This window comes from Bipolaris maydis (assembly GCF_028858645.1).
Source record: "Bipolaris maydis strain C4 unplaced genomic scaffold PSV08scaffold_6, whole genome shotgun sequence".
Lineage (NCBI taxonomy): Eukaryota > Fungi > Ascomycota > Dothideomycetes > Pleosporales > Pleosporaceae > Bipolaris > Bipolaris maydis.
Window position 1 is genome coordinate 1,448,977 of NW_027093862.1, and position 12,891 is coordinate 1,461,867.

The 12,891-nt window shown below is 51.1% G+C and overlaps 6 protein-coding genes across 6 annotated transcripts; 3 read left to right on the top strand and 3 right to left on the bottom strand.

Annotated features, from left to right (window-relative positions):
- Positions 1 to 1,714: 1,714 nt before the first annotated feature.
- PSV08DRAFT_361955 (exocyst complex component Sec10-like protein) lies at positions 1,715 to 4,487 on the bottom strand (the record flags this gene model as incomplete). The annotated part of the gene is made up of 3 exons (XM_014226165.1): positions 1,715 to 2,605; positions 2,656 to 4,343; positions 4,392 to 4,487. The coding sequence occupies 3 exons, from the start codon at positions 4,485 to 4,487 to the stop codon at positions 1,861 to 1,863; spliced, it is 2,529 nt and encodes an 842-aa protein (XP_014081640.1). The 3' UTR covers positions 1,715 to 1,860.
- A 591-nt stretch (positions 4,488 to 5,078) lies between these two features.
- Positions 5,079 to 6,437, top strand: PSV08DRAFT_295320 (Decaprenyl diphosphate synthase-like protein). The gene is made up of 2 exons (XM_066092605.1): positions 5,079 to 5,739; positions 5,802 to 6,437. The coding sequence occupies exons 1-2, from the start codon at positions 5,208 to 5,210 to the stop codon at positions 6,227 to 6,229; spliced, it is 960 nt and encodes a 319-aa protein (XP_065949242.1). The 5' UTR covers positions 5,079 to 5,207; the 3' UTR covers positions 6,230 to 6,437.
- On the bottom strand, positions 6,305 to 7,459 carry PSV08DRAFT_222586 (40S ribosomal protein uS19). Its single transcript, XM_014226167.2, has 4 exons — positions 7,364 to 7,459; positions 7,212 to 7,269; positions 7,012 to 7,133; positions 6,305 to 6,958 (listed from the first exon to the last, which is right to left on the bottom strand). Exons 1-4 carry the CDS (start codon positions 7,398 to 7,400, stop codon positions 6,714 to 6,716), a joined length of 462 nt encoding a protein of 153 aa, XP_014081642.1. The 5' UTR covers positions 7,401 to 7,459; the 3' UTR covers positions 6,305 to 6,713.
- Positions 7,460 to 7,926: 467 nt separating this feature from the next.
- Positions 7,927 to 8,667, bottom strand: PSV08DRAFT_361958 (ribosomal protein P2). Its single transcript, XM_014226168.2, has 3 exons — positions 8,622 to 8,667; positions 8,443 to 8,570; positions 7,927 to 8,390 (listed from the first exon to the last, which is right to left on the bottom strand). The coding sequence occupies exons 2-3, from the start codon at positions 8,512 to 8,514 to the stop codon at positions 8,121 to 8,123; spliced, it is 342 nt and encodes a 113-aa protein (XP_014081643.1). The 5' UTR covers positions 8,515 to 8,570; positions 8,622 to 8,667; the 3' UTR covers positions 7,927 to 8,120.
- Positions 8,668 to 8,834: 167 nt separating this feature from the next.
- Positions 8,835 to 10,390, top strand: PSV08DRAFT_361959 (uncharacterized protein). Its single transcript, XM_014226169.2, has 2 exons — positions 8,835 to 9,020; positions 9,076 to 10,390. Exons 1-2 carry the CDS (start codon positions 9,015 to 9,017, stop codon positions 10,159 to 10,161), a joined length of 1,092 nt encoding a protein of 363 aa, XP_014081644.2. The 5' UTR covers positions 8,835 to 9,014; the 3' UTR covers positions 10,162 to 10,390.
- A 326-nt stretch (positions 10,391 to 10,716) lies between these two features.
- On the top strand, positions 10,717 to 12,735 carry PSV08DRAFT_222587 (uncharacterized protein; the record flags this gene model as incomplete). The annotated part of the gene is made up of 1 exon (XM_014226170.1): positions 10,717 to 12,735. The coding sequence occupies one exon, from the start codon at positions 10,717 to 10,719 to the stop codon at positions 12,733 to 12,735; it is 2,019 nt and encodes a 672-aa protein (XP_014081645.1).
- Between the last annotated feature and the right edge of the window lie 156 nt (positions 12,736 to 12,891).

The following is a 12,891-nucleotide window of genomic DNA, read 5'->3' on the forward strand; positions in this document are numbered from 1 at the left end:
GTGGCACAGGGCTGGCTATCTAACAGTAAGGTATAGATAGGTATAGTACTCTGGTTTTATAGCAAAGCGCTAGGTATTTAATAGGCTAGAGATATAATAGCGTTATAGACTATATAGCAATTTGCTTGTGTAGACACTGCGTAACAATATTAACAGGCGGGCGTAACAGTTTCGATAGGTAGAGCTACGAATAGGTGCTTACGCGTAGTTGTTAATTTAAATATCTATATAACTAGTTCTAGTGAGGGCCTGTTCGGTTGCGCGGTTGCGTTTTGCGCTTTTGTTCCCAGATTGGGGCTAGGTTTTTGAAGACGATACCGTGCTCGGTAAAGCGCAACCGAACAGGCCCTAAATCCTAAAATTTTATTTCACAAAAATATTCCCGAAAGGCCGGAGCCAAATAAATACGCAGGGGTCTGGAAAGCGAGGAAGGGTTACGGTGCCTTGGTTGTCCTCGCTTCCTTCCCCGGAGCAAAAAAGTCATAACGTTGCAATCGAGAGAAGGATGTTATGCATCCTCCGGGAGTCTACTTATCTGTTAGTGAGAAGTCCGAATCGAACGCTGTGTGGCTAGGAAACCGTACCGAACCCGGGCCAATTGCTTGGAAGGCAATTATCCTACCGTTGGACCAAGAATGCTTGATATCACAACATGTTCATCTAATTAACTCACATGTTATTAACATAAATGATTGCAGAGGCTCATGCATTGTTTCAAGGAGATTGAACTTAACGGTCTGATTTAACGAAAGCAGGGAAATATCAAGACATCTAAAGCAATAATCACAGCCCGCCAAGGTGAAAATATAATGATAATTCACTGATCAAGAGTACAGATCTAAGTACATGCAGCCACGGGCTACAATAGCTAGTAAGGCAGTCGGGGATGCCTCAAAGAAGCTTCAAAAAAAGCTTCTCCGAAGTGTGTTGGGGTTATATTGGGGTTGTCTGTCCCGCGAATACCTTCAAAAAGCTATATTCTAGCCTAGAGGCAATCGTCGGTGATTGCCTGATGGGCATGGAATGTTTTGATGCAACACATGTTGAAAACTCGGCAGCTTGCCCCACGGAGGTCATAGCAATGCTTATCGCTCAGGTCAAATCTTCAGCGTACATCCGGTTGGGTACAACAGAAGCGGGTTGAAAATTCCGAAACATAACCTGACCCAGGGGACATCTTGCACTCTGCTCCACTACCAAAAGCGTAAACGGTGGTGGCCGCTTGAAATGCCATAACGAGGTAGACGGTGATAAGTTGCATTTCTGGTAAAAGCGTAGCAGCTGCGACAGGAAGGTGGTATTGAAATGTAAGTATATTGTATTCAGTAAACTCGAGCTGGTCGGAATTAAGATACGATGCGTTGAATTGAGTCGTGGCCCTAGTGTGTAGGAAAGACTAAGGTGGTACCGTCAGATGACGAGATCGGTGGTAATGTAGAGTTGTAAAATGGTTGTTTTCATGAAATAACTAAGCAGTGAGAAGATGTGATGCAACGATGATGGTCAAGAGAAGCAACTGCTTGTTCGTAAGAGTTGGCAGATCTGAGCACAGAATGCAATTATGAAAGGCGATGAATTGCTTGATTAATACACTTGACTAAACCTAGAAGCACCGAACAAACGTTGTTATTGCCGTTTAATAAGTAAGAAAAGTAATACGGGGCTGATCTGTGCCCATTAAAACAATCAGGAAACAAAACGCTCAGTGAACATGACAAGGCTCAGATAGTCTGTATATAGACCAGAAAGTCCTATGTATTCACAGAAAATACTCTAAAGCAACATAGGGAGCGCTCTGAACCGCGTATTGAGCTTGAATCTACTATTATTGGATAGACACAAAGTAGATTTCCTAAAACACTACACTCCATTGAGCACACTCTGCACACCGACAGTTCCCACATCGTCTCTCCTAGCAATGAAACCCTTCAATTCCTGCGCATCCTGTCCACCTGCAGCCCTCAAACGATCTCTGAGTGCCTCTGGCCCAATGATAAATAACGTGCTAACATCTGTCAAAACATCCATAGCACCAGGCTCCAGCTCATCGCCCGTCGGCCATGCTCGCACCAATTCAACATACTGGTTCATATCCTTCGATACGCTTAGACCGCCGACTTGTGAAATAGAGAACTTCAGCAGGTGTGCTAGGACGAGGGATCGGAGACCACGCGCTAGCTCGGCAAGAAAGAGCGAGAGGTTGCGGCCGGATAGGGCAGAGGTGGTTTGAGATGCGACACGTGTAAGGAACGCAGAAACTTCGCGGCAAGCTTGGGTTTCGCTTGTTACCATAAGGTCTTCTTCCTTTGGCCGAAAGTCTGTTTTCTTTTGTTGGGCAAGACATTTGCTAACCCAGTTCAGCGAGGCGGTTATTGTGAGATTAAGGATGTTAGAGAGCTTTGCCTCGAGCGTGGTCATTGTCAGATTAATAGACTTTTCAATTTCGCGACGGATGGTAAGGTTGGGGGTGCATAAAGGCAAGAGGATTGTAGTGGTTGTTTGTTGTAGGAGATGCAGCATTGTGGTAATGGTGTGCAGGGAGGAGAGGTGGGTGAGATCTGGTGGTGTCTTGGAGTTTTCCTGCGATGCGGCGTGATCTTGTGCACTGCTTTGACGTTAATTGACATGCTAAATCATAATAGAGACGATACTTACGCGTCAAGGGCCGTCTCCAGGTACATTTCGCCCATCTGCCGTAGGAGCAAGTTGAGCAGTATCTGCACGTCCTTTGGTGTCTCATTGCCAGGCGACAACTCCAGCCCACGTCCGACACCTTCTGCTAGCCACTTGAGCATTCGCTTGGCTACTGGTAATGACAGTCGGCCATCTTCGTCAGTGACCTCGATATCCTTCTTCTCTTGCTGGTCTTCTTTCAGCCCAGCGATACGAAGAAGAGTCGCTTTCTGACTAGCTGGTAGCTCAGTGCTTTCCAGACGCTCCATATACTTGTCACGAGCAGATGCGGCCAGCTCCTTGCCTCGTTGCGCGAGCGAACCAAAGTATGAGGTAGGCATCTTGCTTCGCCGAGAGTGGTAGATGGTAAACTTGAGAAGCAGTGAAGAGTACAGCTCCTCAAGGTTCTTCTTCTCTCGCTCGATGTACTTCTCGCCGATAAAGTATGAGGAGAATAATTCCTCCAGCTGTTGGTCAAGCGTAGCCGCAACCGCTGATGTAGCAGGCTCAGGGTGTTCTGTCAAACCGTGTGTCTTGAGGTCTTCCACGAGCTGGGTGATATAGCTTCTTGAAGCCTGCAGCGAACGCAGGAAAGCAAGCGACGAAAGATCTCCAGCTTTGTCTAGCACCATCTCGAGCCTGGACTGGATAGACTGCTGGAATATGCGTTCCAGAAACTTGATGAGGACTTCTTCGTAGTATGGAAACGCTCGCTTGATAATAGCGGATTCTTCCTGGACGACAATCTTGACTTCGTCGATCAAAGACTGAAGCGTCGGTTCCACGCCAGGCGGTTCGGCATCAGGATCTTGGAGGCGATCCCATGTCTCTAAATCTGTGCCAAGATCCTCACCGCTCAACTGCATACGGTCGATGAAGAACGAATGCTGGTTGACATAAGTCCCAATGACACTGGCACCGTCATTGAAGCCCTTGAGAGCAATGGCGCAGTCACGCATCCCAGGGTAGTTGGGACGTGCGTAGCATTCCTGGAACTTGCTGAGAAGGTCCTGCTCCAAGTTCTCGAGAAACTTCTCAATGACCTCCTTGGTGTTGTGTCTTGGCTGGTGTGTCGTCCTGCGCTTCATCCCGTTCGGTACATCGCCGTTGACTCGTTGGCTGCCATCTGGATCAAGGCGTGTGCTGATGCGCAGAAGCTGGCGCGCGATTTCAGCACATCGTACGATGTCACCGTTCTTCCGTTGGTCTTCAAGGATCATGAGTTCGCCTCTTTCGCTGACTTCTTGCCAGCACTCAATCAGGAACTTTGCATCGAGAGCCCTCTTCCGCTGACGGTCGAGCTCTTCAAGTCGCTCTCCTATGCGCATGGCAACGTTGCCGCCCGTATCTGATCCTCCATCGTCATATCCGTTCAGCGAGTTGTCCAGCCTCTGAAATCTATCCATGGCCTGTTCCAGCCGCCTCCCTAGGGACTCGACATTCTGGTTGTGTTGGAGTTCTGCCCGCCGGACGGCTCCAGAGAGGTCTGTCTCCTTCTCCTCAAGGTCCTCGGACAGACTGTTGAGGCTTCTCAGGGCATGTTCAAAGGTTCGGATAAGCGGCTTTGGGTCGAACGTCTGCTGCCCGCCAGCACCTCCAGATCGTCGCGTCGCAGGTACAGCGGCCTGGGAAAGGTCTTCGATAAAATCCTTGACTAGAAAGTCTTTGCTCTGCGTGAATTAGCACGGGAAAGACCAAAGAGCTGGGTAGCAGCTTACAGCGAACTTCTCTAGGGTGAACTGCGGTATGCGTATAGAGGTCCTCGAGGTCTGGTGCGTGAGTATAGAAGCGCTATCGGAGCTGACGCGTTGCATGATTGTGAGCAAGGCACAGGCCGGAGTTCAAGGGCTAGGTATCATTCAAGTGGTATAGAAAGCAGGTGTGTGTATCGTTGCTACCCAGCGAGCCAATGCCGCCTGAAATGGCTTGGGGCTGAGGTTGCTGGTACTGTCGCAAAGCATCAAGCTGCACAAGGCTGCTACCAGATCATGTCTTGGGATGGTGCATGCAATAATCGTGAGAAAGCATTCCCAGTCCAGGGTGTATGTGCACCTGGTCGTAGTAGGGACGAGTGAAGTCGCGACTGTGGCTTGTCGCACCCCACGCCTCGGTCCCTGGCGCAATGCAGAAGCGCCCGCCGAATCAAACCACGGGCAACCCCATGCGCTATGATGCCATTGCACCCTTCGACTGTTGTACACAGATGCCTAGATTAGAGCCGCGATTGCTGAACAGCCTCACATCACTTGCGAAAGCTTCCGCGTAATAGCGCCACTGCCCAGGGCGGAGCACGGCAACATGCGCGTATACGCCTTGGCTGACGCTCGGAAGAGATGGCGCCACACGTATGCACATGCACCAGCCTCACAAGGATATTTCATGTATCTTACATCTGCCCACCCCCCGACTATGGCCAGTTAACGCGAGCATTGACTCTTCTTTTCTATACTTATTGGTTTCTGTCCTGATTTCACGTGTGTAGCCATCGACAGTCCGGCTCGTCTTGTACCCCTTTGCTCAGCACGTCATCTGCAATGGCTGCTGTTACCGGTCTATCATCCAAACAGGAGTCGGCTTTCCGGCGCAAGGAGCTTTCTGCCCAGCAACGCGAGGAACTACTCAAACCTTTTCTTCCTACCGACATTTCGGATAGTGATACGCAAGTGCAAAAGAAGAAGGCCCTCCGTGAACGCCGTCAACGCGCATCCCAACAACATCACCGCAAACCCCTCGTCGGCCCGTTCAAAGCACTAGTCCACCTCACCGTCTACCATGTTGTCGCTCTGCTCTTCAGCATCTTCTTCCGCTTTCGACGTGCCTACCGGCTTGTACGGGGAAAAGTCATCTCGCTCCTGAAATATCATCATCGCACACCAGAGTTTATAGCACACGACGTAAAGGACTTGGAGAAGCTACCAAAGCATCTGAGTGTGATTGTAGAATACCAAGAGGACGACGGAAGCCAGGGAAACGCCGGTCTGGAAGGCCTCGTGAACGATGTTTGCGAGATAGCGGCTTGGGCAGCAAGTGCTGGAATTCCGTTTCTCAGCATCTACGAGCGAACCGGTAAGCTAGCAAAATCTACAAATACGTGTAAAGAGGCTGTTCAAGTGCTAACCGCGAAACAGGCGTCCTCAAGAACTACCTGCCCCAAACCCATGCCAGTATTTGGAGTACGCTTGAAGCCTACTTTGGCCCACAACGCAAACCCACCCTCTCCCTCCGCGCACCGCATCTGAGCTCTTACTCACCACCGGACACGCCCCCTCAGTCGGCTGAGCCAAATGACCCAAGCCTCAAGGAAGAACGCCAGCATCTCACTGTACTCCTCTTGTCGGAACACGACGGCCGAGATACCATTGTCGATTTGACTCGCACCCTGGCCGAGATGGCACAAAAGGGTGACGTGCGACAAGAGCAGATTAACATGGATTTGATCGATGCACAGCTGAACGATCACGTCTCCAGCGAGCCCGACCTGCTGATCCTGTTCAGTCCAACGGTTCAATTGAAGGGCTACCCACCGTGGCAACTGAGGTTGACCGAGATTTTGTAAGTTAATTCGCTTGTCGCTTTTGCGAGACTCAGCACTAACAATTGCCCCCAGTCACTTGCCAGACAACAAGGGCGTCAACTATCAAGTCTTCCTACGAGCCCTGTACAATTTCGCTAAGGTCGAGATGCGCCTAGGAAGGTAGCGAGTGGATATGGTTTTCGAGTCCCTTTGTGTATAATAGAATACCCAATTTGATTATTTCCGCACTTGATCATGTCATTTGCCATCTTGCACTCAAAAATAGACTACAAATGTCAAAAGCATCACCCACAATTCATGTCACACATCTTGTACAAAAGAACATATGTGGAGGTATCTCGAATCTGATGGATGGTAATCTACACCATATCCTCATGCTCGCCGTCGTCTTTTTGTGTACGTCATAGCCATCGAGAGTAAATGCACCTAACACCTGTATTCGTTGTAGGTCGTCAAGTACATTGTCCGCCCCACTAAAGAACCCATGCAACCATAACCCAGTCGTTTACTTGAGAGGAATGAAACGGGAAGAGTGAGTGGCACCAATACCGGGCCTTCCGTGCTTGACTGGCCTGTATGAAATGGAGAACTCTGCAAGGTAGTGGCCGACCATCTCGGGCTTGATTTCGACCTGGTTGAACTCCTTTCCGGAGTAGACACCGATGACGCTGCCAATCATCTCGGGGACAACGATCATGTCACGGAGGTGGGTCTTGACGAGGTCGGGCTTCTCGTTGGGGCGGGCCTCCTCTGCGCCATGTTAGCCATCTTCTCCTGCCCATCAAGCCAACTGTGCTCCTTACGCTTGGACTTCCTGAGCTTCTTGATGAGACCCATGGGCTTGCGCTTGAGACCGCGGTTGAACCTGCGGCGGGCGCGGGCGTGGACGAGGTCACGGAGCTCCTCAGAGCCGAGGTCGAGGAGCCTGCATGGCAATCAGAATACCGCTATCATTTATGTCGATCCCCAGCGTAGGGGAATATCGAGGGAATCGGAAACGTACTGGTCAAGGTCGACACCGCGGTAAGAGAACTTGCGGAACGCCCTCTTGGCCTTGAGGGCTGTTCATCTCGTTAGCCATGCTCTGCCATCAATATGCCCACCTGTCGCTGCTGATGCGATGGAGAAACTTGGGAATGGGACAGGAATGCGTACCAGCTGCGGCCTCGGGATCGTAGTCAGCGTCAGCCATGTTTGCGGTTGTCGAAGTAGCTGATGGGGGGAACTTCGTTAGGTCGTGGGTTGTCGGTCGTTCAATTATCGATGGGCAAAGGGAATTTCGAGGTGTTGCCTGCCTCGCTTAAGCGAGCCGTTAGCGTGCCACTACGTCCATGCGCAGCTGGACCGACACCAACATCACTACGTTCACACTTGCAACGAATAGTAAACCCTGACCGACTTGTCGCGTAATTTTGCGAGGCAGTATTGTGTGCTGGTTAAGCAAACAGGACCTTGCTCCCCAAAAAGTAGGTTACAACCAGCGCTGGAGCTTTTCATTGAAGACGAAACTTGAACTGTTCAAAACTGACTGCCCGAGATCACTACAGCAGTCAAGTCATTGTCTTCATGCACCGTGGTGCTCATATGCTAATCTATTTGTAGATTTAAACACTCGACTAGTAACCATCTACACCTTCTGCTCTCGCCCCTAACAAGTATACATCAGCGTAAGGTACAGACACATAGTCACATTGAGGAAAGTCACAACATCGATGTAATTGAGGGTGCATGGCTTCATTGTGGGTATCTCAGCAGGCAGCTATGAAAACATTGCCGCACAATCTTTCTCCATATCCCATCCATCGCGCGCTCGACACGCCCCAAATGCTCAGACTCGTTGCGCATGATTCTCGTGATTTTTGAGAAATTGGCCACATCATACATCGTAAACAGAGATGGATTGGCGACACGCTTAGTCGAAGAGACCGAAACCCATGTCCTCGTCGGACTCCTCCTTCTCCTCCTCCTTAGCGGCGGGAGCCTCCTCGGCGGCAGCGGCACCGCCAGCGGCAGCACCACCAGCGGCGGCAGCAGCGCCACCACCGGAGCCACCAGATGGAACGGAAGCGAGCTTCTCGGATCCAGAAGCGATGAGCTCGTTGATGTCCTTGCCCTCAAGCTCGGAGATCAGCTTGTTGAGGCGCTCGTCATCAGCCTCGATACCGACGGCGCTGAGGACGGACTAAATTTCATTAGAATTCCGATTGGAAAAACTCCTTCATAAACCATCATACCTTGACATCTTCGGCGGAAGGCGAGGTGTTACCACCAAGGCCGAGGAGGAGGTATGCAGCGAGGTGCTTCATTGTGATGGTAAATTGGTGGTTTCGGTGGAAAGGAACAGGAGTTCAATCGATTTAACCTGCGTCTGTCAGTATTGTGTCGCTGGGCGCAAACAACAGTAAGTACGCACCGCTTGTGGCCGGAGACTGAATCTACAAGTTCTCGCTGTGGTTGTCGAAAAGAAAAAGTTCCTGGTCCTAGAATATTGACTCAAGGTGGGATCTCGCTACCCAAGCCATTCCGCAGTCGGACTAGCGCGAGATGACCGTATCATCACGTGAAGGCTGACTAGGCGCAAAGCCAAGGTATAAAACAGGCCCGTCTGCGCCGTCGCTGTCCGCTCATTCTCTGGCCGTCCATTCTAATCCACCGGTCCCGTGCGCCTCGCTTTCTCTCTGCGCGCGCGACCACCCTCCGCCGACTATCAATACCGGCGATTTTTACCAGGAAAGCATGTACAACTTGCCCTCCAATCGAATCGACGAGCGGTAACACCGAGTCAAACGCTTATCAGTTGCCTACCATGAGCGTGAGCTGCAGAAGACTGCCCGCGACATCTCCCCTGTGCTGACCGTGTCTTCTAGTCACTCAAAGACATCATGTCGATAATCGACCCGAGCGCAAGGCCCGCAGCAACAGCATCAAAGCAAGGTCCGCTTGGCAGTGCCCCTAAACCAGCGCCGCGACCGGTTGGAGGGGCGAACGGCGCATCTCAAGCACCGCAGTTGAAGCGAAAGGCATCAGGTCCTGTTGAGAATGGACAGACAAAGGTGCAGAGAAAAGAGGCGGTTGGCGGAATAGCACAGGCAAATGGCGCGGTTCGTGCCACGTCGTCACCTGCCACGTCAAGACCTTCTTCGTCTACGCCTACCACCTCCGTCCCTTACCGCGGAACTGCTGCGCCCTCGTCTTCGAAAACAACAAACCCGCCTGTCCGAAAGCCTCTCCAGTCATCAAACACACCTGCTGCTACAACCAAGGCCCCGGCGCCTGCTTCCAAGCCTGCCCCGGCAGCCACCGGCCCCGCCCCCGCCTCGAATGCCGCACCCAAGAAAGGATATCTGGCCATGCTCCAGAAGGCCAAAGAGAAGGATGCCAGCAAACCTGTCACACCACCGATCAAACATGAGCCTACGAAAATCTTGACGCGCAAGGAGCGGCTGGCGCTCAAGGCAGAAGCGGGAGTAAAAGGCAAGAAGCCTGTCGCTGGACTCCCATCGAAGCCTGCGGATCCCAAGGCGGATCCCTCCAAAGAGAAGAAGAAGGTCGAAGTAGGTTATCAAGGCACTGCACGGCCGGCTCGGAAGCCTGTTGAAGTTGGCTACAAAGGCACTGCTCGTCCCTCCAGTGCACCGGTAACGTCGAGCCGCAACGGCACGCCAGCTGCAAAACCAAAACCCAACCCAACCAAGGGCCGCTATGACGGATATGCAGACTGGGATGACCTTGACGACATGGAAGACGATGAAGAAGAGGACTATGACTCTGACGGCTCTTCGGCCATGGAGGGAGGCATATGGGATGTCGAAGAGGAAGAACAGTTGGCACTCAAGGCTGCCAAGAAGGAGGATGCTGAAGCTTTGGCAGAAGAGAATAGGCTCAAGAAGGAGAAAGAGGAGCGAAAGAAGAGGCTGGCAGCAATGGCAGCCAAAGCAAAAAGAAAATATTAAGGATCCTCGGCGTTACGGTTCACGATTCCACGGCATGGGGGCGTTTTACCTGCATTGTTGCGATTGCATAGCCATGGAGCGGATCTCTTTTACCATGGCGCATTCACGATTGTTACATACCCCGAACAACGATCCTGTCTTCATAGTACGTGGCTCAGATGAAGAGACTACACATAGTTTATATTTGCAAGCGATAACAGTTGGTAATACTACCTGCAGTTTCGGTTCGATATCACATGTCATCTGCAAGTGCTCTTAGTTCTGATTAATGGTCTTCAAATAGCGAATTCTCCTTGGTTTGCAGCTCCCACGTTACGACGCATCAAGGTCAACGGGTTCAAACACTTCCGTGGTCAACCAAATCCATGCGATTGTCCTTGGAAGCAAAATTCTTGTGCCAACGCATGCACAAACGGCGCTTATTCACAATTGACCACAGGGTAGTATCAAACAACGCATCATGGATTCTTGTCAAACACCCGGATTCATACTTCTAGTCTGTTTAAAGCTTCCAGCATCCGGAACACTAAGCTATTTTTTTGCCGTAGCCGAAGAATGGCAACACTCTGTCAGCGACTAGCGCATCCGTTCCGGCGCCCTGTCCACTATTACACGATTGCAGAGCCGTCTCTTACACCTGAACAGCTTCAGAGGCAAAGGGAGAAGGAGAAGCAAAGAATACTGGACAGGATTGAAAATGATCTGGACGATGGGCGGGTCAGGCCAAGAGGTAGCAATTCTTCAGACAGCCTTCCCGTGATCATCGATAGAGGCCCGTATAGGGGGTGTTTATATCCAAAAGATCAGCTTTATTTTAACAGTGTCATGCTAGCGGCGGATTCAGAACCGAGATATGCTGGCCCACCTGGTAGAGAGCTGAGGCAAGAGACTCATAGGACCCCAACTCAGCGTCCAAATGGCAGCAATGATAAGGGCCCCTCCGCACAACCCGTGCCTAGCGAATGGATGGCTGCTTTGAGGAATGCAAGAGACCTAAAAGAATGGGAGGGAAGAAACAGCATCAACCTCATACCAGCCCGTGTTAAGCCCTCAAGTAACACGCAACCGCCCCCGAGATCGCTATCGCCGCCTCGAGGACCGATCACACCCGGCACACAGGAGTGGGACAGGTTCATGGACTTCCCATTGGATAATCCCTACCACATATATCATAACGATGACCGTAAGCAGTCTGATGAGGATCTTGCCGCTTCGAATCCCCCGATCTTGTCAAGACCAACAGCTGTGACCGAACCACAGGCCCCTTTGCGATCCCATAACATTCATGCTCGTTCTGAAGCTCAATTGGGATGCCATGTACCGCCAATCCCGACAAGTATCCCAATAAAACCACTTGAAATCTCATCGATCCAAGCTAGACCGACGCAATCACTGACATGGAAATCAGCATTGAAGAGTATCCTGTTCCACGAGGAAGTCGACCCTGCGATGAGAGCTTCGGTTATGGAAAGGGCACAGTGTAGCTCTACCATTGGAGCACCAGAACACCAGGTGATGCCTCTTTTTGCTCCTGCAGACGTCGGCCTGGTGCCAAATTTCAGCTACCCGATCGCTGCAAGTGCATTTTACGACCGCATTGATGCCGCACAGACACCTCGGGCACGCTCACCTCAGGAGAAAGAGCAGCGATACGAAGAGCTGTTACCAAATGGTGTTCTCCCTGAGCACCGTAGTCATGCAAGCTCAAATGAGACACTCTATCGTGACCCATCGCTTTTGAACTGGCCCCTGCGAGGAGGGCAGTGCAGAGGACATGTCGCATTGACGAATGGTGTCCCGCCAGGGTACTACCCATCGTCAAGCTCTAGTAGCTCCAGCGATACTCCCCCCAACCCTCACCCGCGCTCTCCGTTTCCTCCCAATCTAGTACCAGAACAGATATCTGCGTTACTTCGTTCCCTTCTCACATCGCCAGAACTCACGCTGCACCATCAGATAGTCCATCAGACAACGCCCGTAAGTACCTCATCTCAATCTAGACTCGAGACACACGCACGTCTTATCAAGAAGCTCACTGCCGCAGTCTATGGGCTCCAGGTCTGCATCGCTGGACTAGAGGATAATCTCGTCCCGCAACTCAGCACATACCTCGAGCATAAAGACCGCGAGATCGATGATCTGGATGTCGAGATATCGCGGCTCGGAAATGAAATCACTGAGCTGAGGCGAACCGTGGATTTCGGTACCAGGGTTCTGAGTCAATGCCGAAGTCGCGAATGGGAGATCTGGCACACATTATTTGATATTCAGCGAAAGCGCGAAGAAAGGTGTAATTCTCTCTCACATGTCTTCTCCAGACCAAGATCGGGTACGGTGCCGCATGCTGAGGCAGCTAACCTCAGCGCGCCGCCATCCAGTGCAGCTCAGGCTGTGTCTTCCGGAAGGGCAGCCAGGGGTGTTCTCAAGAAAAAGGAACTCGATGCTCTTCTACTCATGGCAAAGCAGAATATCGAAATAATTGACGAGGGCATGAAAGAAATGGCGGGGACGGTGCAAGCGTATCTGACGAGGAACGGGGATGCTGAAAAAAAGGAGGAGGAGCAGGAAGGGTAAATGAGAGAGTGTGCGAAGGATCTTCGATGGGTTGGTGGAATGAAGATTACCAGATAATTTTGCTTCATAGTATGAAGGAAGATTGAGATGCTGGACTGCCCGGAAATACATAATTGCGCTCTACGATATTCACAAGTAGATGAGGCTTGAGTTGAT

Coding starts and splice junctions, on each gene's coding strand:
- PSV08DRAFT_295320 (XM_066092605.1), top strand. CDS start 5,208: ATGGCTGCTGTTACCGGTCTATCATCCAAACAGGAGTCGGCTTTCCGG. Junction 5,740..5,801: donor CAGCATCTACGAGCGAACCG/GTAAGCTAGCAA, acceptor ACCGCGAAACAG/GCGTCCTCAAGAACTACCTG.
- PSV08DRAFT_222586 (XM_014226167.2), bottom strand. CDS start 7,400: ATGGCTGACGCTGACTACGATCCCGAGGCCGCAGCTG. Junction 7,270..7,363: donor CGATCCCGAGGCCGCAGCTG/GTACGCATTCCT, acceptor CGAGATGAACAG/CCCTCAAGGCCAAGAGGGCG. Junction 6,959..7,011: donor GAAGCTCAGGAAGTCCAAGC/GTAAGGAGCACA, acceptor AACATGGCGCAG/AGGAGGCCCGCCCCAACGAG.
- PSV08DRAFT_361958 (XM_014226168.2), bottom strand. CDS start 8,514: ATGAAGCACCTCGCTGCATACCTCCTCCTCGGCCTTGGTGGTAACACC. Junction 8,391..8,442: donor CTTCCGCCGAAGATGTCAAG/GTATGATGGTTT, acceptor AATGAAATTTAG/TCCGTCCTCAGCGCCGTCGG.